Source organism: Aythya fuligula, chromosome 17 (assembly GCF_009819795.1).
Source record: "Aythya fuligula isolate bAytFul2 chromosome 17, bAytFul2.pri, whole genome shotgun sequence".
Taxonomy (NCBI): Eukaryota; Metazoa; Chordata; class Aves; order Anseriformes; family Anatidae; genus Aythya; species Aythya fuligula.
The window spans coordinates 3,530,514-3,552,158 of NC_045575.1; the positions used below are offsets into that span (position 1 = coordinate 3,530,514).

Genomic DNA, 21,645 nt, shown 5'->3' on the forward strand with positions numbered 1-21,645 from the left:
ATGTAGTCTTATTGTTGCAATCTGCATGGACTGTCAGCTCCCATCTGGGCTATCTCAACCACACTCTTCCTCAGAGGGAAATTGCAGTGAGGTGATTGTCTCCCAGACCTCCCTTTTGCTTCCAGTGACAGGGTAGGGGTGATGTAACACATTTCTTCCAATCATTTGTGAGTTTTACAGAGGTTACTTTTGCATCTAATGGTTACTATTAAATAATTGAATCCATATAAAATCAGAGGGCTGAAATATTAATAAATTAGCATTACTTAATGAAGATATTTTTCTAGTGTGCAATATCAATTTCATGTTTACAAATAAAGACCCGCTAATTGTTCCACTACTGAAATCTGTTAGATCTTTTGCAGTTATTAACACTGTTTTTTGTAATCTTTTGCAGATATGAAAGATTTTTTTGTATATGTTAAGGGTGAAAGAGAAAAAGATACAGAACTCATGGTTAGAAATTATACTGCCATTCCAAAATCATTAACAAAAGTAGAAGGACGGGTTGCCAATTCAAAGAGTGGCAAATCTCCAAAATTAGCTTCCTATTATGCATACTGGGAAAACAGGATTTATCAGGTGTTGACAGAGTTAATTTTGAAGTAAGTCAGTTGTTTGCTTTAATGGGTTTTTACTCTTTCATCTTTAGTATTTTCTAGATCTGTTGTTCTAAACTCATGTATACTGATATTCTGTTTGAATACCTGAGTGATTTGCAGTTTGCGACAGACTTACATTTGTACTGTTCTGTTTGTTTGTGCAAAGAATGGAGAATTGATAAAAATGTAGAAAAGAAACCCAAATTCTGAGAAAAAAGATATCAGACATGTTGTTGGCAGAAGAGAGAAATGCACCTTTTCTGCAGTGTATATAGTTCCATATCCCGACTTTATTTTTAAAGTCAGTGCCTTGCTTTAGTAAAGAGTACAATTTTGAAAATTTGGAAATTTGAAAATGTCTGGGTGCCAGATGCATCCCTGTAATGCAGAGAACACCAATACAAGAACAAAGGTTTGTTGGATTACGCTTTATCTGGGCCCAAGGAAGTTCCTGTAGCTAGATATTACAATGGCCTTTTAGAGCATCTCTAACAGAGCGCTGCAGGGTTCTAGAAGCTTCCCAGCCATCTCTTCTTCTCATGATCCATGTCTTTGTATTCTAGTCCATGCTCAGCTGACTTCTGTGGGCTTCCCTGGCTGGGCTGTTGCGTAGGAGTTGACCATAGTCTCAGGATCCTTTTGCACCAGAGTATTCCCATTCCGTCCTTCCAATAGCTTCTTTTAGCCAGCCAAGTTTTTGCATTAAATCAGTCCTAGTGGGACAATTTTGCTTAGATACACATCAGTGTTTCCAGCTGAAATAACAGTTAACTGACTTCTGACAGATCTGATTGCATATCTAAGTGCGTACCTTATAATTGCAGTCTCTGTTGGACATTCTGTGGAGGGATCAGTACCTGATCATTACTTTCTGTGACATGATTTTTTTCCTCTTGCAGGAATTTGCAAGCTTTTAATGAAGCTGTTCTTGCAAATGTGCCATTGTTCCAAATAGAAGCTGTTTTATCTCCTCCCGAGATAATCTTGCAACCTAATGCCAACAAGATTGACAAAATGATAGCACAATGCATCCAAGACTGTGTTGAGGTCACTAAGGTGATTTTTGATTAAAATTTAATTGTTGCCAGATTTTGCTTGTGATGATTATGAATTAATTGGGCAAGTATTAATGTCAAAGGGAATATTCATATTTCTCTATCTTGAAATCAAAATATCCAGTACATAGTTCTAATTTTACAGACTGTCTTAACTTTGCAACCTGGTAACAAAGGAGAAAAAAAAAAAAAAAAAAAAAAAAACACAAAAAAACCCAAAACACCATAAAGCTTTATGTACTTTTTACTTAGGCAAAATTATTTGCTGCTCTTCAGCAGTTATACCATTGTAAGGACATCATTTGGTTCTGTAAATCAGCATACATCACAAGGAAATAGTTTTCACTGCAGATGCTTTTTTTAAAATGTATGAATAACCTGATGGGAGTAATAAATACAGGTAGCCTTCTCCATATTACAGCTTTCCACAAAAGTAGCAAAGAAACAGTTCAGAAAATGTTAGGAGAAGGACATCTAGGACAGCAGGTTAGCAGTAGATGGAATATGTAGCTTGTTGACAAAGATGTAGCAATATTTTCTTTATTTCATACCATAAGTATGATCATATTGAACTTCCAGAAAAGAAGCCAAATATTGTGGCAGTAGTCCTGCCTCTGATGATGAAGAAATGATTCCAGATATCACATGAAACGAATAAATTTAGATCAAGTGTGCTTTCTATACTCAGATTTGCTGTTCTGTTCTACTGCTGCATCCAGCCTTTCTAATGTAATACTTCTTTTCCTGTGCCATGCTATATTGCAACTCAGTGGAGATTTTAAAACAGACTGAATAATGCATGGGAAGATTTTGTTAGGATGAAATTAACTCTTCTCTCAAGTGTTTGTGAAAATATAATTTCTTCTCATGCTGTCAGAAAAACAATTGATTTGAGAAATCATTCACTTCTTACATAGTCTCCTAAATAATAATGAATTATTTGAATAATATTACTCTCTGAAAAGTTATTATTTTTCAACCCTGTCTTGAAAATTCTAGCATTTTGTGCGCTGGATGCATGGCACATGTATTGAATGCCCTCCTCAGCATGTCGAAGATGAAGTTATCACTTTCAGCTTTTACAGTGACATCTCCCAGAATCCTCTGATAATTGAGCAGGCTGCTCTCATCACTCAGAATGTCCACAAACTCCTGGCTTCTCTCAGCAACTATTTGAACCAGTGGAAGAGGTATCACCTTTTGTGGGAATTAAACAAAGACATAACTATACAGAAGTTTGCTGCAAAAAAGCCTGCTTGTGTCACCTTTGATGAAAAGTTGCAGTTCTATATGAAGATAACTCAAGAAGTGACTCAACAGCCCTTGATTAAAGATGAGCAATTTATCAGGCTTCACATGGGTCCTTTAGTTTACATGGTGAAGGAGAATGCTAGAGACTGGATGATTTCACTTGGAAAGCTGCTTAATGAGTCTGCAAGACAGGAACTCTTCAGTCTTCAGGAAGAGATTGAGGTAGGTGTTCTCAGTTCTTCTTGTCCTATGCAGCTAGTACAGAGTAGCAGGTGACCATTTGAACTACTCTCTGAATTGGTTGAAACTGTCCGGTGTACTCTGGTGTGCCATACATAAAGAGGTGAGCCATCAATCAGTGTAGCTGGTAAACAAGAGAAAACAGTCACACACACAAAAAAATAGGAATTTCTCACTCCTGTGCTTGTGAAGGGTCCAACTTAGTAAGTCTGAAGTTCCCTTTAAAACACTGCTTATAACTATTTTTTGTAGTAAAAACATCCCTACTGTAGTGGTGTTTACTTTGTGTTGATTTGTTGTTGTTGTTATCTTTATCCCATAGACTATCAATGTAAATGAATCAGCACATTATTTACTTGTGTTTTGTATTTCACTAATAATTATAATTTTGGCTAATTGCTTTCCTGGTGTTGCCTCTGGAAATTATTTATTTTTACAGAAACTATCACAGAATCTTCAGATACCACCTGATTCCCTGGAAGAGCTCAAAATTGTCCTCGGTACAATTGCAGAGATCAGAGGCATGTCACTCAAGGTGGAAATGAAATACTTAGACATCTGGGAGAGATACCGAACTCTTGCAATGTACAGTATTCCAGTAAGTGAATGTTATGCCTTGTCTCATAAAACAATTTGCGTTGGAGCTTGGGGCACAAATGCTTCACATGTGAATGAATAAATGTTTTCTTATTAAGACATTTCACACTATCACTGTACTGCTGAGGTGAGAAGGGAGATTGTCTAGTCCAACCTCCCTTCTCAAAGCAGTATCTCCACTTTAAATGGACATATTGCATGTGTTTAAATCTGATTCATAGAATCATCTAGGTTGGAAAAGATCTTCCAAATATCCAATCTAAACCTCCTCCAGTGCAACCTGAGACTGATTCAGGTAACTTCAAACTGTTTTCATGTTTTGCACATTTACTATGTGAGTACATCTTTATTTCCTTGAGACTAGTTATTGCTTGTGAGAGATTGCTTGTTTTGTTTTAGATAGCTGAAGAAGAGCAAGAGATGGCAGACAAGATTAAGGAAAAGTGGGAGGCTCTCTTCTTTGAAGCATCAGAAGTTGATCACAACCTTGGAAGCATAAAAAAGAAATTCACAGAGGTAATATTTGTAATTAATATAAGAAAACAGAAATGGAAAAGAAAACAACTTAAACACTGTTCTCTTTAGATGACACAGCAACAGATTGAGGAGTACAGTAAGGAGATAGCAGATTTCTTCCATAAATTCATGGCTGAAGGGCCTGGTGCTGTTGGGGAAAATCTTGATACAGGTAAATGGATTAATATGTGTAAAGTGACACCTTTTTTACAAAACTAGTCTTTAGAAAATTCTTCAAAGGTTAAATAAAACAAGCAAATTATTATTTCCTTATTGACATAAAAACTGTTCAAATGGAAATGTGACATTTTCGCTACTATAATTTCTACAGAAATGCCATCTTACTTATTCACTATGATTGATGGGACTGTTTGTCTAGAAAATTTTCTCTCCTTTCCCAGGATTGGAACTCCTGGCCATTTTTGAAAAAGAAGTGGAGAAACTGGAAAAAGTTCAAAAGGAACTGGGCAGTGTTGAGAGACTTTTTGACTTGCCAGCCACAGTGTACCCTGACTTAATGAAAGCACAGAATGATATGAAAGGTCTAAAGCAGATCTATGAAATTTATGAATTACAAAAAGTAAGTGTATGCATACATACACGTGTATTCAAAGCACATACCACACATAAAGTTGGAAGGTAGAAGCTCTTTAGTTACTATCAACCCTGTATCTGAGCCTTTGCATGAAATAAACTGTGACCTGTAAATGACTGTCACCATGAAATGAGTTTAATGTTAGCAGAGAAACAAAACAACGTCTCTGGAGTGAACCAAACACATGCTCTTATCAGATAGGACCCCGGTCCCCCAGAAATTATTGGGTGGCCTTATAATGCACAAGTCTCATGATTATAGCAGTTGAACTACATTTAGCTATAGTATGTGTACAGGTGACAATGTGGTTCTCGGGCTTTAATTGATCTTATATATTTAAAAAATAAAATAAAAAAAAAAAAAAAAAAATATATATATATATTTAAATTAAAATGCCTTGATAGCAACAGCCAGATCAATCACCTGTAAAGTATGCTCTTACAGATGATTTTCCCGTTGTCTGTATTTTTTTTATTTCTTTGTTATATAACTGCTTGTGTTTTGTTATGAATCTGTCTTGAATGTGAACCTGTCTCTTCCTCTGTTTGTAAAATGTTAATACAATTATATGTACATAACGACTGTGGTCTCTAGATCCTACTATACTGATTTTTTTTTGGGGGGGTCAGAAATAAAAAGAAATATCATTTTTTCTTTCTGGTGCCCTTGTTCCCAGGCAGCTAAAGAGGAGTGGTCTCGGACACTCTGGATAAACCTCAATGTCCAGTTTCTTCAGGAAGGAATCGAAGGATTTCTTAAAGCCTTTCGAAAGCTGCCCAAAGCAGTCCGCAGTATGCCAGTGGCCTTTCACTTGGAAACAAAAATGAAGGCATTTAGAGACTCCATTCCTTTATTGCTTGATTTGAAAAATGAAGCTTTAAGAGAAAGGTTTGATTTGATTTATTAAAAAAAAAAAAAAAATATATATATATATATATATGGGAAGATTTTATTTGTTTTGTTAGAACTTTCAATTTTAGTTACAGAGGTCATGCTGTGTCCTGCAGCTTGAAACTTCACTTTCTGCTTAATGAACTGATGTAACTGATATACCGTGATTACGGTGACTTAAGTACTTTGTGTATTTAAAATACTAGTTCTTTAAACAATGAGAAACATGGTTTCATTATTATATTTAAAATTACAATTGTTTTCATTTTTACTGTATTGTGATGGTTGGTATAGTTGTTGTTGTATCAATTTAAAACAGGCATTGGCAAGACCTTATGGAGAGAACAGGCACAAGATTTGAAATGACAACAGAAACATTCACTTTGGAGAATATGTTTGCTATGGAACTTCACAAACACTCAGATATTATCAACGAAATAGTTGGAACAGCTGTTAAGGAACTTAGCATTGAGAAGGTAATTTAAATATTGTAATAAAACTAAAAAGAGATGACAATAGTTTGTTTTATGTGAGATCTCTATTGGAATGGCAGAAAGTTCTGCCATCTTCAGGGAGCTGCTGGGAAGTAACTAATAGATCAATAGCTCTGTTAATAAGCTACAACATGGCACAGAATCTTAGTTGTCTTGACTTCCGCAGCAGTATATTGGATTTTTGCTATTACATTAAGCAAGTCTAGTTTATGAAAAAGGATCTGAAATGGAATTTATTCCATTTTCATCACAGTGTTGTGAAATAGACCTCCTTATAAACCAGGGGTGAAAATCCGTGCAAAAAACTTTTCTGAATTAATTGATTTTAAGTTAAGATTATAATTCCCTAGTTTTTGAAGACTGAAATACGCATCTTATTATGCTCACATGCAGGGTGTGAAGGACATAGCAGAAACATGGGAACAAATGAAATTTACTGTACAGATATACTTCAAAGGCACTGAGAAGAGAGGATTTATTCTGGGATCTGTAGATGAAATTCTAGAGGTTCTTGATGATAACAATGTCAATCTTCAGAGTATCTTGGGCAGTCGTTTTGTGGGTCCTTTCCTTGCAACTGCTCACCACTGGGAAAAAACACTGTCATTGATTGGTGAAGTAATTGAGGTAAGGAGGAAAGTGCTGGACTAAATAATTAATGCTTATTTATAATCAGGGTTTTCTATTGTATTTTTTTGTCTTTGATGGCAACATTTGACTCTTAGATCTGGATGGTGGTTCAGAGAAAATGGATGTACCTGGAGAGCATCTTTATTGGTGGAGATATAAGATCACAGCTTCCAGAGGAAGCCAAAGTATTTGACAGCGTAGACAGGATGTTTAAAGAGGCAAGTAACTGACTTGACTTGTGATCAGCACAGTTATTAAATGTGTTTTGTTTTTTTGTTTTTGCTGTGTGTTTTGTCATTAGCTAAATATACTTTAGTATAATCTATTGCTGTTCGGTATTTTCTAGTTTTTCTTTTCTTCCCATGTAGATAATAGATGAAACTGTAAAAGAACCAACGATAAAAAAAGCCTGTGAAGCCCCAAATCGTCTATCAGACCTCCATCATATAAATGATGTGCTGGAGAAATGTCAGAAAAGCTTGAATGATTATTTGGATTCTAAGCGAAATGCCTTCCCAAGATTTTTCTTTATATCTGATGAGGAGTTGCTTAGTATCCTTGGCAGTGGTAACCCACTTTGTGTCCAGGAACACATGATAAAGGTACAGTGTCTGGTTTTCCAAAGTGCCCTGTGCTTTTAGGTGCTTTTAAAAGTTGAACAGACTATACTGTACATGCTCTTAAGGGTGCACTAATATTTCTCGCATACAAAGAATATCCTGGCAGCTTCTTGAAGAAACTTCTGAATAAATAAATCAAATCTGATCAATGGTCTCTCCTGGCTCTCATACTGGACAGTAGTGGTTATGGTAGAGAAGATTCAAGACACACCAGAATGATCAATCATTAAAGAACCTTCTTGTCGCTCCCGATAGGTCTTTATTTCCTAGAAAAAAAAGGAAAAAAAAAAAGAATGTAATTTGAGGCAAATCATTTGCTTGTTTACGGTGCGGTTGGGCTGCTGAGCTATACATCAGCATTTATATTTGATTACTTAGAGCCAGATCCATTTTTGCTTTAGAGTCCATGGAAATTTCCTTTCAACATTAAATGGGGGCTAGATATACTTAAATCTCCAAAGCTTGGTTTCTCAAATGCCAGTGAGTTTCTTTGTTGATTTCAGATGTATGATAACATAGCTTCCCTGAGGTTTCAGGATGGTGATAATGATAAGAAAATCGCAACAGCCATGATTTCAGCTGAGGGGGAGGTGATGGAGTTCCGACAGGCTGTAGCTGCAGAAGGCAGAGTGGAGAATTGGATGACAGCAGTGCTAAAAGAAATGAGACGAACAAACAGACTCCTTACTAAGGAAGCTATTTTTCGATACTGTGAAGACAGAAGCAGGTGAAATGATCAGTATCAAGATAATACAAATACCTTATATGTTATTACAAGCCTGTAGCGATATAGGAAATGAGAAACTTAATTTTTAAATTTTTGCACAGTTTAACCTGTATTTCTGTAAGTGGAGGGGATATGCATGTATATCCGGCATTTCAACTGACCAGAAAAAATTGTGTTATCTATTGTATGCTATTTCCTAAGCCTTGAATTTTCATTTTCAGTGATGTGTGTAGTGTGTTTTTCTCATTGTGGATTCTACTTGGCAATTGTTACGTAAGGAATAGGTAGTTTTTCTCTGAGAGTATTTCTTAGGCTTTAGAAATAAAACATCACACCTTGATGGAATTCTATACATCTTTATAAACCTTTGTCCATGTTGTAGCTGTTGCAGAAATAGGAGGAGCTTCTTTTTCTTTCTTTGTTCTGATGAGTTACTTAAAATAAACAGTAACTCAGACTCCCAAACTATATCTATTTCCCACAGAGTTGATTGGATGTTACTCTACCAAGGCATGATGGTGCTGGCTGCTAATCAGGTGTGGTGGACATGGGAGGTGGAGGATGTCTTTCGGAAAGTGAAGAAGGGAGAAAAACAGGCAATGAAACTGTATGCTAAAAAAATGCACCAGCAAATTGATGACCTGGTTACTCGCATTGCAGTGCCTTTGAGCAAAAATGACAGGAAAAAATACAACACTGTTCTCATTATTGATGTTCATGCCAGAGACATTGTCGATACATTTGTAAGAGACAGGTAAACTTCCCAACCTCTTGAGAAAATACCATATCCACAAATTGTATTTCCATCGTTTTATCTCATATAAGCACATTTCTCTTGTGTAGCATTCTGCATGCTCAGGAGTTTGAATGGGAAAGCCAGCTGCGTTTTTACTGGGACCGAGAGCCAGATGAACTGAATGTGCGGCAGTGCACAGGCACATTTTCATATGGTTATGAGTATATGGGTTTGAACGGACGTCTTGTGATCACCCCGCTTACGGATCGTATTTACCTTACACTCACACAGGTATATATTAAAGTAGATTTTTGCTAACACACATTTAAAAAATATACTTCCATGCAACCGTGTAACTGGCAACTAAGAGATAAAGTTGAAAAAAAACAACCACAACATTTTGAACACAAATTTATCTGAACTAGGTGGCAATAGCCTTTTCAACTGATTTCCTCAAAGATAATATAGAATGCATTCACAGATAAGATTTAAAGCTTTTTGCACCCACAGATTTGTTCATGATTTTGCTACCAGCTTAATACAAATGCTTTTCTTTGCTTTTTGCTCTGTCTTCAAAGGCTTTATCAATGTTTTTGGGAGGAGCACCAGCAGGGCCAGCCGGTACAGGAAAAACAGAAACAACCAAGGATCTGGCCAAAGCACTGGGCTTGCTATGTGTAGTGACGAACTGTGGAGAAGGCATGGATTTCAAAGTAAGCATTTAAGATCTGTATTCTCTGATAGCAGTTACTGTTCATTTTCAGTGCCCAGGGTAAGGGCATAATTTCAACTTTTGAATAAGAGTAGTTGGATCTCCTGAAGGTGTCAGATCTGTTGTCATTAATGCCTTTTGTCAGGCCAAAAACAAGTGAGTATATTTAATAATTTGATATTTTTGGAATTCAGGTTGTAAAATACCATAGACTGCATTATTCAGACTTGTGTAGTCATGGCATGATCAAGAATTAACCATTCCTCCCATAGAGGTACTGTACCGACTGATAATGAAGTATAGTGAAAAAAATGTCTATTTTGAATAAATTCTCAAAGGAATTTCAGGATTCAATCTATGCTTTAGGCAGGGAAACAATGACTAGGTGATGTGTACCTGAGCTCATCATGGGCTATCTGCACTTGACAAATGTTTATTGAAAGACCTTATGACAGATTGCTAGTTCCTGCATATATGGATATCCAGAGGCTTTTCCTGGTCATTAAGACTTTTAACATACTTTAAAGTTTGCTGGTTTTTTTTATGTACTTATTGCTGAGATATTTTTCTGCTTGTTTTTGTTAGGCAGTTGGTAAAATCTTCTCTGGTCTTGCCCAGTGTGGAGCATGGGGATGCTTTGATGAATTCAATCGTATCGATGCTTCTGTGCTTTCAGTCATTTCTTCTCAGATTCAGACTATTCGAAATGCTTTAATGAATCAGTTGAAAACATTTCAGGTAAAGATTAAAAAGGAAGAGCAATTGTGAAGGCTAATCTTGTGCATGAAGCCAAGATTCAGGTCTAGACACCATCAAAGGGCTGTTTCTTTGGAAATTACTTTGTGCTGAACATTTCAAATTCCATAATATGTACTCTTACATACTTTCAGAGATATTAAATCTTTCCTTATTTCCTAATCCTTTCCTAGCTTTTCCCTTTGTGAAGTGGGATAAGAGTAATATAAATAGGATAACAGTAACTAAATGGGATAATAATATAGTAGTAGTTATGGAGAGGATTAACTTAACTTGATGCTTAATTTAATGATGTTTATTGGAATTCAAAACCCTTAGACAAAAAATTCTATTGAAAAATTTGAAATGTCTTGATGTTTATGTCCAGGATGCAAATAATGAGTTGAATGTACCTACATGACTATCTAAAACTGAATTTTTAATATGTTGTGCTTACTGGGTACCCCAATATTTCTGTTTTTCTCTTTTATCAAATGATACTATTTATTTCAGCTCCAAATGCACATTGTTCTGAAGTTTTCTTACACTTTCAGTTTGAAGGACAAGAAATTAACCTTGATAGCCGAATGGGCATTTTTATTACGATGAATCCTGGTTATGCTGGCCGAACTGAGCTCCCTGAGTCTGTAAAAGCTTTGTTCAGGCCTGTGGTTGTTATTGTACCAGATCTTCAGCAAATCTGTGAAATCATGCTCTTTTCTGAAGGATTCCTTACAGCAAAGGTAAGAAAATTGTATTGCTATCCATACCCACATATACACCCATGTATGTGTGGTCAGTGTTTGGTCATGACTTACACATTTGTGATTATCTAACTTAACTCTTAAACAGATCCTTGCCAAAAAGATGACAGTGCTATACAAGCTGGCAAAAGAACAACTTTCTAAACAACATCATTATGATTTTGGACTGCGAGCTCTTAAGTCAGTGTTGGTGATGGCTGGAGAACTGAAAAGAGGATCAGCAGACCTCAGTGAGGTAGACTTGCCACTTAGTTACCCTCAGCAGATCATCTTTTTCATTAGGAATAGGATGTGTTGACACATCTGCTGTTTGTCTGCTTTGGAAATAGGAACACTGATGTTATTTGTCTCTGTATTTTCTTACTGAGTTTCATCATGCCTTCTGCCAGCAAATTAGTATCAGAACTCAAAGTAGGAAAACCTATAAAAAAATACGGTGCTTTACTTCCTGGTATATATTTCATATGCAGTTTTGATGTTAAATCTAGGATGCAAATAGCCTCTGGGTGAATTAATTTGCATTCTCAAAGCTGTACTAAAGTAATCAGGCAATGGTTTTTAGAGGTGTTTGAAAGTGCTACATATTAAATAATTGGTTAGCTATTTGGTAGAGATTGATTCTGCTATATTTTGTTTAGGAGGTTGTACTGATGAGAGCTCTACGAGATATGAACCTTCCCAAATTTGTGTTTGAAGATGTACCTCTCTTCCTTGGCCTAATATCTGACCTATTTCCTGGTCTGGATTGCCCTCGAGTCCGCTACCCTAACTTTAATGATGCTGTAGAACAAGTGCTGGAAGAAGGAGGTTATGTTGTTTTACCAGTCCAGGTATAAAAAAATGTTAATTGCCTGACTTTTTGTTGTAAACATTAGGCTGGGTGTGCATTGCTGCACTCTGGAGTGGTTCCAGGAAAGCTAAGCAGATATAGACCAGCTGCTGATCTTGTCCATAGAAGATTTATGGACAGCAGTCTATTGAATTAATATGTTTTTTTTTTAGGTGGATAAAGTTGTTCAGATGTATGAGACAATGTTAACTCGGCACACTACAATGGTAGTTGGACCTACTGGAGGTGGCAAATCAGTTGTCATTAACACTTTGTGCCAGGCCCAAACCAAGTGAGTATATTTGATAATTTGATACATGGAATTCAGGTTGTAAAACAGCATAGACTGCATTATTCAAACTTGCGTAGTCAAGACAGGATCAATAGTTAACTGTAATATTTGCTTGGGTTAACATGAAATGGTATCGTGTCATCTTAAAATTGGTTTTCTTGTTGCGTTTCTAGGCTGGGATTATTGACAAAACTTTACACACTGAACCCTAAAGCTATGAGTGTGATTGAGCTGTATGGGATCCTTGACCCTACCACACGAGACTGGACAGATGGAGTACTGTCAAATATTTTTCGGGATATTAACAGGCCTACAGATAAGAAAGAGCGAAGGTAGACTGCTAGAATTCATTGTGATGATTTTTAGATACTAAGTTTTGTGTCAATATTTTATTTTTATATAAAACAAAATATACTGTGCACGTTCAGAAACAAATGCAAAATAAAGTGTCTAGGGGGTCTTTCTGTCTCTTGTGAATTTCAACCCTCAGTGAGATGGAGAGAAACCCTGCAGTTATCAAAGATGCATGGGAGGCTTCAAAGCACTTGGATTGACATCGGTATCTTTCATGGCAACTCTGTATTGTGAAACATGTAAGTGAAATCAGAGATTAGTCACTGTATTCCTTGGATCCTGTATCCACAGATACATTCTGTTTGATGGAGATGTAGATGCTCTCTGGGTTGAAAACATGAATTCTGTCATGGATGACAACAAGCTACTGACGCTGGCAAATGGGGAGCGGATTAGACTTCAGTCACACTGTGCTCTGTTGTTTGAGGTGGGTAATGAATATACCATTCAATACATGGGAAGGGTTAGATACAGCTAGGTCTACAAAGCCTGAAAAGCAGTTACTCTGGCTATTCTTTAAGTGTATAGTTATTTAGTATGTTCGTTTTATAGGTTGGTGACCTGCAGTATGCATCTCCTGCCACAGTATCCCGCTGCGGAATGGTTTTTGTAGATCCTAAAAATCTGAAATATAAGCCTTACTGGCAGAAGTGGATACAAAAAAGAGAAAATGAGGTGGGAATTTCTGAACTTGGTCATAGACTATTTATTAAATACTGAACTGTAGACAGATGTTAAAAAAAACACACATCACCTTTGTAAAGTCAGTCTGATTTTCTGAATTGCTTTACAGTTCACTTGTCATTAAGGTCTTTGTTACTGAGTTTCATTAAGTGTGTAAGTTGGCCTTCAGTCCTTGTTCATGGAAAGATGCTCTATTAGGATGGGAACCAGTGAGAGAGGGCCTGATTTCTAGAGTTAAAGGCAGAAAAAACAACTCACATTAAAGAATATTGAGTCTATGGCCCTTTTAAATGCACATTGATAGTTTCTTTGCAGTTTTATGTTATACTATGACAAAAATAAAATACAACATACTAATGTAGAACAGTTTATTTGAAGAGAGAGCCTGTGTTCTATATTAAGTTTAATTATAAGCCCAAGTACCCATCTTCTCCTTCATTCCTAAATTGATTTCCTAATGCATGTTAATTTATTTGAATATTTTAGTAAAAGTTACCGGGTTAATTAATGATCTTTCATCTTTGTGTGGTATTACCTGCTTTTCATGTAAATGAAATTTTAATTTTAATATTAAGTGCTCAATTTTTCTCTGTATGAACTATTGTGTTTTATAGAATAAGTATCTTTTGTGCAAACAAATATGATTCCAAGTGTTACATTCTTTCCAAATGTCCACACTTAACTGACGCATCAAGGTCAGGAGAGTAGTTGCCTTACACTCTCTCCCTAGTCAGTGCAGTAAGACAGGCACTTCCAGAGCGTTGTTAAGATCTTAGCAAGGACGAATTCCATGTTCTGTACCTGTCTTTCTCCATTATGTAGGGGGTAACCTAATGCAAATATGATCCAAATGTACAAATCTCAGCTAAGTACAATCTGGGACAACAAATCCAATCGCTAGGCCTGTGGCAGAGGGCTAAACAGAGTTCCCAGAATTTCTAACTTGTAGTTGCTTCTGAGCAGAGAAGAAACAATAAAGCAGTTTACATGATCTCCAAAGAGTTAAGTGAGATTGCTTAGGTCCTTATTTCTTACATTTAGATTAAAAACTCAAGTCCACAGGGAACTCAAGTAAGACAACTTAGTTGCTATCATCGGATGAATCCAGATCCTCACCTGATGAAAACCCAGTCCATACAACAATGTCAAATTTCTTCATGTGACTGTACCCTGTCATTGGTAGAAGTGATTCCTACAAGAGCAATTGTATTTGGTTAGCCACATGTTGATGGAAAGCTTTGCTTTCACAAATCAGCTTTCAATGGGATGAATTCTTGTCCTTTTCTTCCTTCAGCAAGAGAGAATTGAATTGAATCGTCTCTTTGAAAAATATGTGCCCTGCCTTATTGATATGATTATGGAGGGAATTGTGGATGGCAAACAAGGAGAAAGGCTGAAGACCATTGTTCCTCAAACAGATTTAAATATGGTGAGGAATAGAAAGTAAAGGTTGAAAAATCTTATCTTAAAAGTGAAACTGAATAATGAAGAGACTAAAACCTCCCAAGGAAATCACAAGAGTAGACTTCACACTTGAAATGTCAGTTTGCTAACAAGAGACAACAGAAAGAGTCAGTTCTTAACAATGCTCTTCTGTCATTAAAACTTATATCAGTAGATATACCTGTAAGAAGAAAAGATCAGTAAACACTCAGGCATCTAAAAACATATTAAGAGTTCTTATGTATCTAAATGGTGATTCTGTTTATAGTTTTGTCTTGTTTTTTCAACAGGTGGTGCAGTTGACTGTGATGCTGGAAGCTTTAATTGTGGTACAACCTGATGATCTTGATGTTCTGGAGTGCTTCTTCTTGGAAGCTTTATATTCCTCCTTAGGTGCTGCTCTTCGTGATACTGGAAGAATTAAATTTGATGAATATGTTAAACATATTTCCTGTATGTCAACTGTTCATGATGACAACATCCTTGCTAAGCCAGGGGAGTTGCCAGGTAGGATTTTTTTCATAATTTACTCTGAATCCCTTTGATTATGTTAGAAAAGTCTTAGTTTCCGTAAAGGTACAACACTGTTCTTCCTTCCAGCTAGCTATCCTGGCTGCAAAATATGTTTGATGTTCTCTGACTATCAGTAAAAATCCCTTATAGTTCCTAATGCTAGATGACTCTTAGCAACTGGTTTATCCTCACAGAACAGTACTTTTCTATGCCAACCTGAAAAGATAAACAGTGAAAGGAAAAACAGAAAGGGAAAGGAAAAACAGTGGAAGGATGCTAATAAGCAATAATATGATCCAAGTACAGGACTAGGAGAATTTTATTTAATGTCTTACTGGGTTAAATGATAAGTAAATGGAACAGTGTTGCACTGCATGGTCCAGAAATCTTACCCTTCATTTTCATTTCAGTCAGGTTATTTTCTTATGAAATATTTCAATGTCCTAGAAAACTTCCAGCTCTTTAATGGTTTGCAGGTCAGCTGCCAACTTTGTATGACTTTCATTTTGATGGTATTCAAAAAAAGTGGGTACCTTGGATGAAACTTGTTCCTGAATATATTCATAATCCTCAAAAGAAATTTCTTGACATTCTAGGTAAGTATAAGATAAAATATAGTGATGTTATATTTTTAATTTATAATGTGTGGCCACTGAGTGGGTGGCACTTAACATGAGACCTCCTCTTTCTGTGCTGAAGGTCATCTGCTCATGTTCAGTTTCTGGTGATGGCAGAAATCAATTTCTTTAATGTTCTTGTCACCGTTTAATAGGGATAGAGTTGATATATACAGCACTGTGTAATAAAGAAATGAGGAAAGGATGAATAGATTTTTTTCAATGCCTAAAGCTTATTAGGAGAGCCAGAAGAGCAGAAAATAGATTCACAATCTGCTCTGCCAGAAACCCTAGGAAAAATCGCAGACCAGTGGTTCAAATGCTCAGTAGATAAAAATTACATTCTTACAGCCATTATTGGCTGTTACTTAAAGCACTCTATAATGGTGAAAAGTGCTTTCCATAGTTAACGGCAAATTGACCCAGGCTGTTTTATAGTAGGATTCTGCAAGCACAGGTTAACTTTACTGACACAAGAGATAATGGTATGATCCCTGAAGTTGCTCCTGATGGCAGGCTATTCACAAAGAGCAAAATTAATCTCTGTAGAGTTCAGAGAAAATGCTTAGGATCCAAATAAGTCCTGATTATGTCCTTGAAATAGGACCTAACCAGTCCATGGCCCTCCTATATGGAGGAAAAATTCTTTTCTAATAGATCTATAGTAGAAAAGATCCCAATGATAAAAGCTGAAATGAGATAGTAAAGCAATTAGAAATTTCCTTTGACATTGGTAGTGAATTGATATTTCATATGATGTCTTTGTGCAACTGCACGTTAATACTTGGTGAGTCTGATCCAGCACTATTCTATAAATATAAATCTCCCAGCTGTACTGTACTGCATTTTAATTTAACCTGCTGTCCTATTCATAATCTTTTTCAGTGCCTACAGTGGAGACAACACGCACTACTTGGTTGCTAGAACAGATGGTAAAAATAAAACACCCAGTTGTTCTTGTAGGAGAATCGGGTACTTCTAAAACAGCAACTACACAAAACTTCTTAAGCAATCTGAACAAAGACCTTAATGTATGTATTGAGTCATTTTGCATTTTTTGTAAAGCTGCATTTTCATGTTGTGTCCTTGTGTTAAATTTCCATTATGAAGCCTGAGCCTGTGGGTAGCAATATTAACTTTAGCCTCACATGGGTTCAGAGATCAAACTGCAAACTCAGACACAAAGTGTGTGGATGATTTGAGAATACCTAAAGATCAGAAATGTTTTGTTTTGTTACTTTATAAAGTAAAGCAAATGTATATTGTCAAAGATTTAAGAACAGGATTTTTACTTTTTTTTGGTCATGTGTAATTAAAGTGAATAACTGGACCAGAGGAGTGTTTCCTGTATGTCCAATAATTTAACACAAAAAATATCTTCTAGAATGATCTAGTTTAAAAAAAAAAAAAAAAAAGGAAAAGGTAAAAATCCATTCTTAACCATTTCCTCCCCTTTGCAGATGCTGCTAGTGATTAACTTCTCTTCTCGTACAACGTCAATGGACATTCAGAGAAATCTAGAGACAAATGTAGAGAAACGAACTAAAGACACTTACGGCCCTCCCATGGGAAAACGTCTCATTGTTTTCATGGATGATATGAATATGCCAAGGGTAAGTTGTGAATGGTTTGCCAGGTAGGTTAGAAACATCTGGGGGGGGGCGCTGCTGTGGTCCCTTCATATATAGATCCAGCTGTATGAAGACACAAGATCTTGTATTACCAGTCAAGGAGATTCGTGGTAAGTGTATAACTGGATTTCAGCTTAGAAACTTTGGAACAGTTGGACTTGTGAGCAGCATGGAGTATTTCTGTCTATTACAATCTTTGTCTTCTATATAAAAAAAATCTCCTTTTGGATCACTTCTTTATGCCAATAAAATCATTTGTCTGTGGCCTGATACTGGTTGCAGGTTGTCTCCTGTAGAAATCATGCCTTCCTCTTTGCAAATGGGTCAGGAGAGTATGTGTGTATGAAGTTTATCTTGGAGAAGTGGCACTTCTGCTATATGAGACATTGGAATGAACATTCACAATCAATGTCAGAGCTTTACAAAGTGTCATTTAGTCCTTGTAACGTTCTCTTGAGTAGGGAGCAGAATATTTCCACATTTATAGCAGTATTTGGCGTGGTGATGTACTGTGCTCTAAATATCTTACCTCTTTTCCGTTGCAAAGGTTGATGAGTATGGAACACAGCAACCCATTGCCTTGTTGAAGCTACTACTAGAAAAAGGTTTCTTGTATGACCGTGGTAAAGAGATGAACTGTAAAATTTTCCGAGACCTGGGTTTTATTGCTGCCATGGGGAAAGCTGGAGGAGGTCGGAATGAAGTTGACCCTCGATTCATCTCACTCTTCAGTGTTTTTAACATACCTTTCCCTTCTGAGCAATCACTGAATTTGATCTATACCTCCATCCTGAAAGGCCACACTGCGGTAATTTCACTTTTTAAAGGATTCCTTAACATATTAATAATTTTGAAATAGACATTTATTTCTGTATTGTCACAGAACCTGAAATCATCTCTTATTTCCTGCTTATTTAGAATCTCATGCAAACTTTTCCCTGCCTGTATTTTTTTTTTTTTTGCGTTCACACTGTGTAGATAAATTCTTGAATAATATGTGAACTTTCAAGTAAGGAGGTAATTTGTAAAACTGGTACTTTTCATAGGTTGAGACCTGTGAATCAATTGGTTATGGTTCCTATAACCACATACACAAAGGTCAGCGAAGTCTATCCCAAAGGACAGTGAAAAATTCAATGTAATGCAGTAGACTGCATTACTATGCAAGTGAACTGCAACATCGAGTTAGAAGAGAGCAGTTTATTTTTTCTCCAATGGAAGTGCTTTAAAAAATCCCAGTCATGGAGTGTGATGTTATTTTCAGCACTGTGCAAACCTGGGGGTAAAGATGGACCCTGCCCAAAACATTTAACTTCAGAATGTTAATCCTGCACAGGAATATGAATTTCTAAAAATTTTGCCCTTAAAAAAAATTTGCCCTTAAAAAATTTGCCCTTAGTTATTTGAAATATGCCAAGTAGGGTTAAAAGCTAGAAAGCAGAATATGTTTGATAGTATTCAGTTTTGTATGGGCAGTTGCATGAAAACTTCTCTTCTTTCTCATGTTTGCAGGTGTTTAATGAGTCTATATCAGAAATCTCTGAAAGAATGACAGAGTGTACTTTGAAGCTTTATAAAATGATTGTCTGTGACCTACCCCCTACTCCTTCCAAATTCCATTACATTTTCAACCTGCGGGATCTTTCCAGGGTCTATAATGGACTTACTCTTACAACCCCAGAGAGGTAGGAATATAAAAATTGCCTTCAGTGGTCCTAAACCTATTTATATGGGATGAGGCTGGGTGAAAATAAGGCAGCTTGATAGTATGAGAAATCAATCACATTTTGTCACTTTTCTTTAAACTTTCAGCAAAATGAGAAGATGTTTAGGAACATCCTAAATTGTGATATTATTATTGATGACAAATATTGATACATCAGTCTTTCTTAAGTAAGATATCTGGAGGTAATAATGAAAACTGTTTTTTCATTCTTATGAAGAGAACAATACCAAAAGAGATTTTTTAAAAAAAGCCCAGACTTCAGTCAATGTTACTAACTCTGTGGCCTTAGGAATCTTATCAGTTTGTTTGGTGCAGTTTGATATTTTGATGTTAATGCAGGTTTCAAACAGTCACCCAGATGGTGAGAGTTTGGAGAAATGAGTGCCTGAGGGTTTTCTATGACAGGCTGGTTAATGAAACAGACAAAGCATTGGTGAGTAATTTCTTTAATTTTTTTAGTAGTCACTGAGTATTACTGTGGCGACTAGCAGTATTACCACCTGTAAAGCAGTATTACCAACTGTTGCATTCCAGTCTTGCACTTGTAATGCAGATTTGTTTAAATACTATGTTGCTTGATTAACTTTAAACATGGTATGAGGAGTTTTTGTTTCTAAAATAAAGTTACCATGGCAGACTAAGTGAGCAGATCTGCTGAAGGAAAAAAAAGTGTAACTGGGTTTGCCTGTCTGGGAAGGTTGATTAGCAGTGGCACAGCTGCCAGAGTGTGAGAGCAGTGCAGGAGAAATCTCAGGAAATGACTCCTGTTTCAAATCAGTATTTTCCTTTAGGAAGGATTATATCAGAATGTGACTTTACAAACAAGTAGGAAAAAGAGAGGTAAGAGCTAAGTTTCATTTCCTCAATTTTGGTTGTTATGGAACTCTAAAATTCTCCAAATTAAGATGAGAGAATTAAGCATTAAACATTAAATCAAGAGCAAATTATGCCAGTTTTATAGCTTGAGGATTAGGAAAGGATTTGGATAAAGTTTACTTCCATGTAAGCTACTTGCGAAGCAACTTGCTTAGATAAAAAGTAGTAGACTTAGGTGGATTCGTATTTTTCAGCTTAAAACTTTTTCTTCTAATATAGAATGACAGATTTCCAGATCAATTTTCACAAATGAGGGTAATTATGTTGCAGCTTTTCTGTATTTCTACACTTAATTCAGATTTGCGAGATTTGTGAGAAATCTTGATGATAAGACATCAATATGAATGCTGAGAAGAACATTCATTAATATAATATTAATACAAATATAACATTTTTTTTATCAGATTTGTCCTTTTTTTGTCTTAAACTTCTGCAGCTTAGTATTAGATCATTTTATATCATAGAACATAAACAATAGGAGGCTGTGGTCTGTGGATCTTCTGGTGACATACTATTCCCTTGAAATCAGTTAGTGTTTTAGCAAAGACTCTGCATTATCAGTGTCACCCTTCTGAGTGTTCCTGGACCTAGAAATACCTGCTTTGTTAGGTTGCCTGACTAATTTCATTTATTTGAAGGTACAAGGCCATATAAAAAAACTGATTGAAGAGAATTTCAGAGATGAATTGGAACAGGCCATGAGGGATCCTATTCTTTTTGGAGATTTCAGAATGGCACTGAGTGAAGGAGAGCCTCGTATTTATGAAGATATCCAAGACTATGATGCGGCAAAAGCTCTCTTTCAGGTAGTGTGCTTCAGCTTGGAACTGTGCATGATTTTGTCTCTCTGCATGCAGAGTGTGCTGGAACCTGCCTCAAGCAGTAAGAATTTTGTTCTTCTATGTGCACATTGCAACAGTGAGCATAGAAGAACAACCTCCCACCCCCTTCTGTGGTCTGGAGTAATGAAAATTGAGGATCATCTATGGAGTTGGCTGTGCTTTCCAACTGTTTACTTTCCCTGATGATCTTTTGAAGCAGTAATGCTGCAAAATAGATTGTTATTTTATTAAAATTATTGTTTACTTGGTTTCCTAGTAACATTCGGACCACCTTTCTCTGCAGGAGATTTTGGAAGAATATAATGAAGTTAATATTAAAATGAATCTAGTCCTTTTTGATGATGCTTTGGAACACTTAATCCATGTACATCGCATCATGCGGATGGATCGTGGTCATGCCCTGCTTATAGGAGTGGGAGGCTCAGGAAAGCAGTCTCTTACAAGATTAGCTGCCTTTACAGCTGGATGTGAGGTTAGTGACTGTGCATCTTTGCAGTGAAAGAAGAAAAGGAAAGCAATACTGGAATCAGGATTAAATTGAAGGGGGTTAGGAAGAGAAAGTCAGTCAAGATACAATCAGGCTGTTTTTCTCTTCCATGTGAAGAGAAAAACATTGCTTGGAGGTCTAGACAGTGGATGATCTAGGCAGAAACCCTGCTGTGATTGATACTGT

The 21,645-nt window shown here is 36.3% G+C and overlaps 1 protein-coding gene across 1 annotated transcript in view; it reads left to right on the forward strand.

Moving 5' to 3' along the window:
* Window positions 1-21,645, forward strand: part of DNAH10 (dynein axonemal heavy chain 10) — a 56,486-nt gene that overhangs the window by 12,948 nt on the left and 21,893 nt on the right. Inside the window, exons 17-50 of the mRNA XM_032199067.1 lie at window positions 398-605; window positions 1,502-1,658; window positions 2,657-3,130; window positions 3,588-3,746; window positions 4,145-4,261; window positions 4,331-4,433; window positions 4,663-4,841; window positions 5,533-5,744; window positions 6,067-6,223; window positions 6,635-6,868; window positions 6,967-7,089; window positions 7,240-7,473; window positions 7,995-8,218; window positions 8,703-8,972; window positions 9,062-9,245; window positions 9,533-9,667; window positions 10,252-10,404; window positions 10,956-11,144; window positions 11,254-11,400; window positions 11,804-11,995; window positions 12,168-12,286; window positions 12,460-12,618; window positions 12,932-13,067; window positions 13,193-13,315; window positions 14,619-14,753; window positions 15,058-15,274; window positions 15,757-15,876; window positions 16,783-16,928; window positions 17,358-17,510; window positions 18,076-18,336; window positions 19,041-19,213; window positions 19,594-19,687; window positions 20,769-20,936; window positions 21,256-21,444. Of these exons, the coding sequence (XP_032054958.1) occupies window positions 398-605; window positions 1,502-1,658; window positions 2,657-3,130; window positions 3,588-3,746; window positions 4,145-4,261; window positions 4,331-4,433; window positions 4,663-4,841; window positions 5,533-5,744; window positions 6,067-6,223; window positions 6,635-6,868; window positions 6,967-7,089; window positions 7,240-7,473; window positions 7,995-8,218; window positions 8,703-8,972; window positions 9,062-9,245; window positions 9,533-9,667; window positions 10,252-10,404; window positions 10,956-11,144; window positions 11,254-11,400; window positions 11,804-11,995; window positions 12,168-12,286; window positions 12,460-12,618; window positions 12,932-13,067; window positions 13,193-13,315; window positions 14,619-14,753; window positions 15,058-15,274; window positions 15,757-15,876; window positions 16,783-16,928; window positions 17,358-17,510; window positions 18,076-18,336; window positions 19,041-19,213; window positions 19,594-19,687; window positions 20,769-20,936; window positions 21,256-21,444 (6,044 nt within the window). The remainder of the gene's footprint in view (window positions 1-397; window positions 606-1,501; window positions 1,659-2,656; window positions 3,131-3,587; window positions 3,747-4,144; window positions 4,262-4,330; window positions 4,434-4,662; window positions 4,842-5,532; window positions 5,745-6,066; window positions 6,224-6,634; window positions 6,869-6,966; window positions 7,090-7,239; window positions 7,474-7,994; window positions 8,219-8,702; window positions 8,973-9,061; window positions 9,246-9,532; window positions 9,668-10,251; window positions 10,405-10,955; window positions 11,145-11,253; window positions 11,401-11,803; window positions 11,996-12,167; window positions 12,287-12,459; window positions 12,619-12,931; window positions 13,068-13,192; window positions 13,316-14,618; window positions 14,754-15,057; window positions 15,275-15,756; window positions 15,877-16,782; window positions 16,929-17,357; window positions 17,511-18,075; window positions 18,337-19,040; window positions 19,214-19,593; window positions 19,688-20,768; window positions 20,937-21,255; window positions 21,445-21,645) is intronic.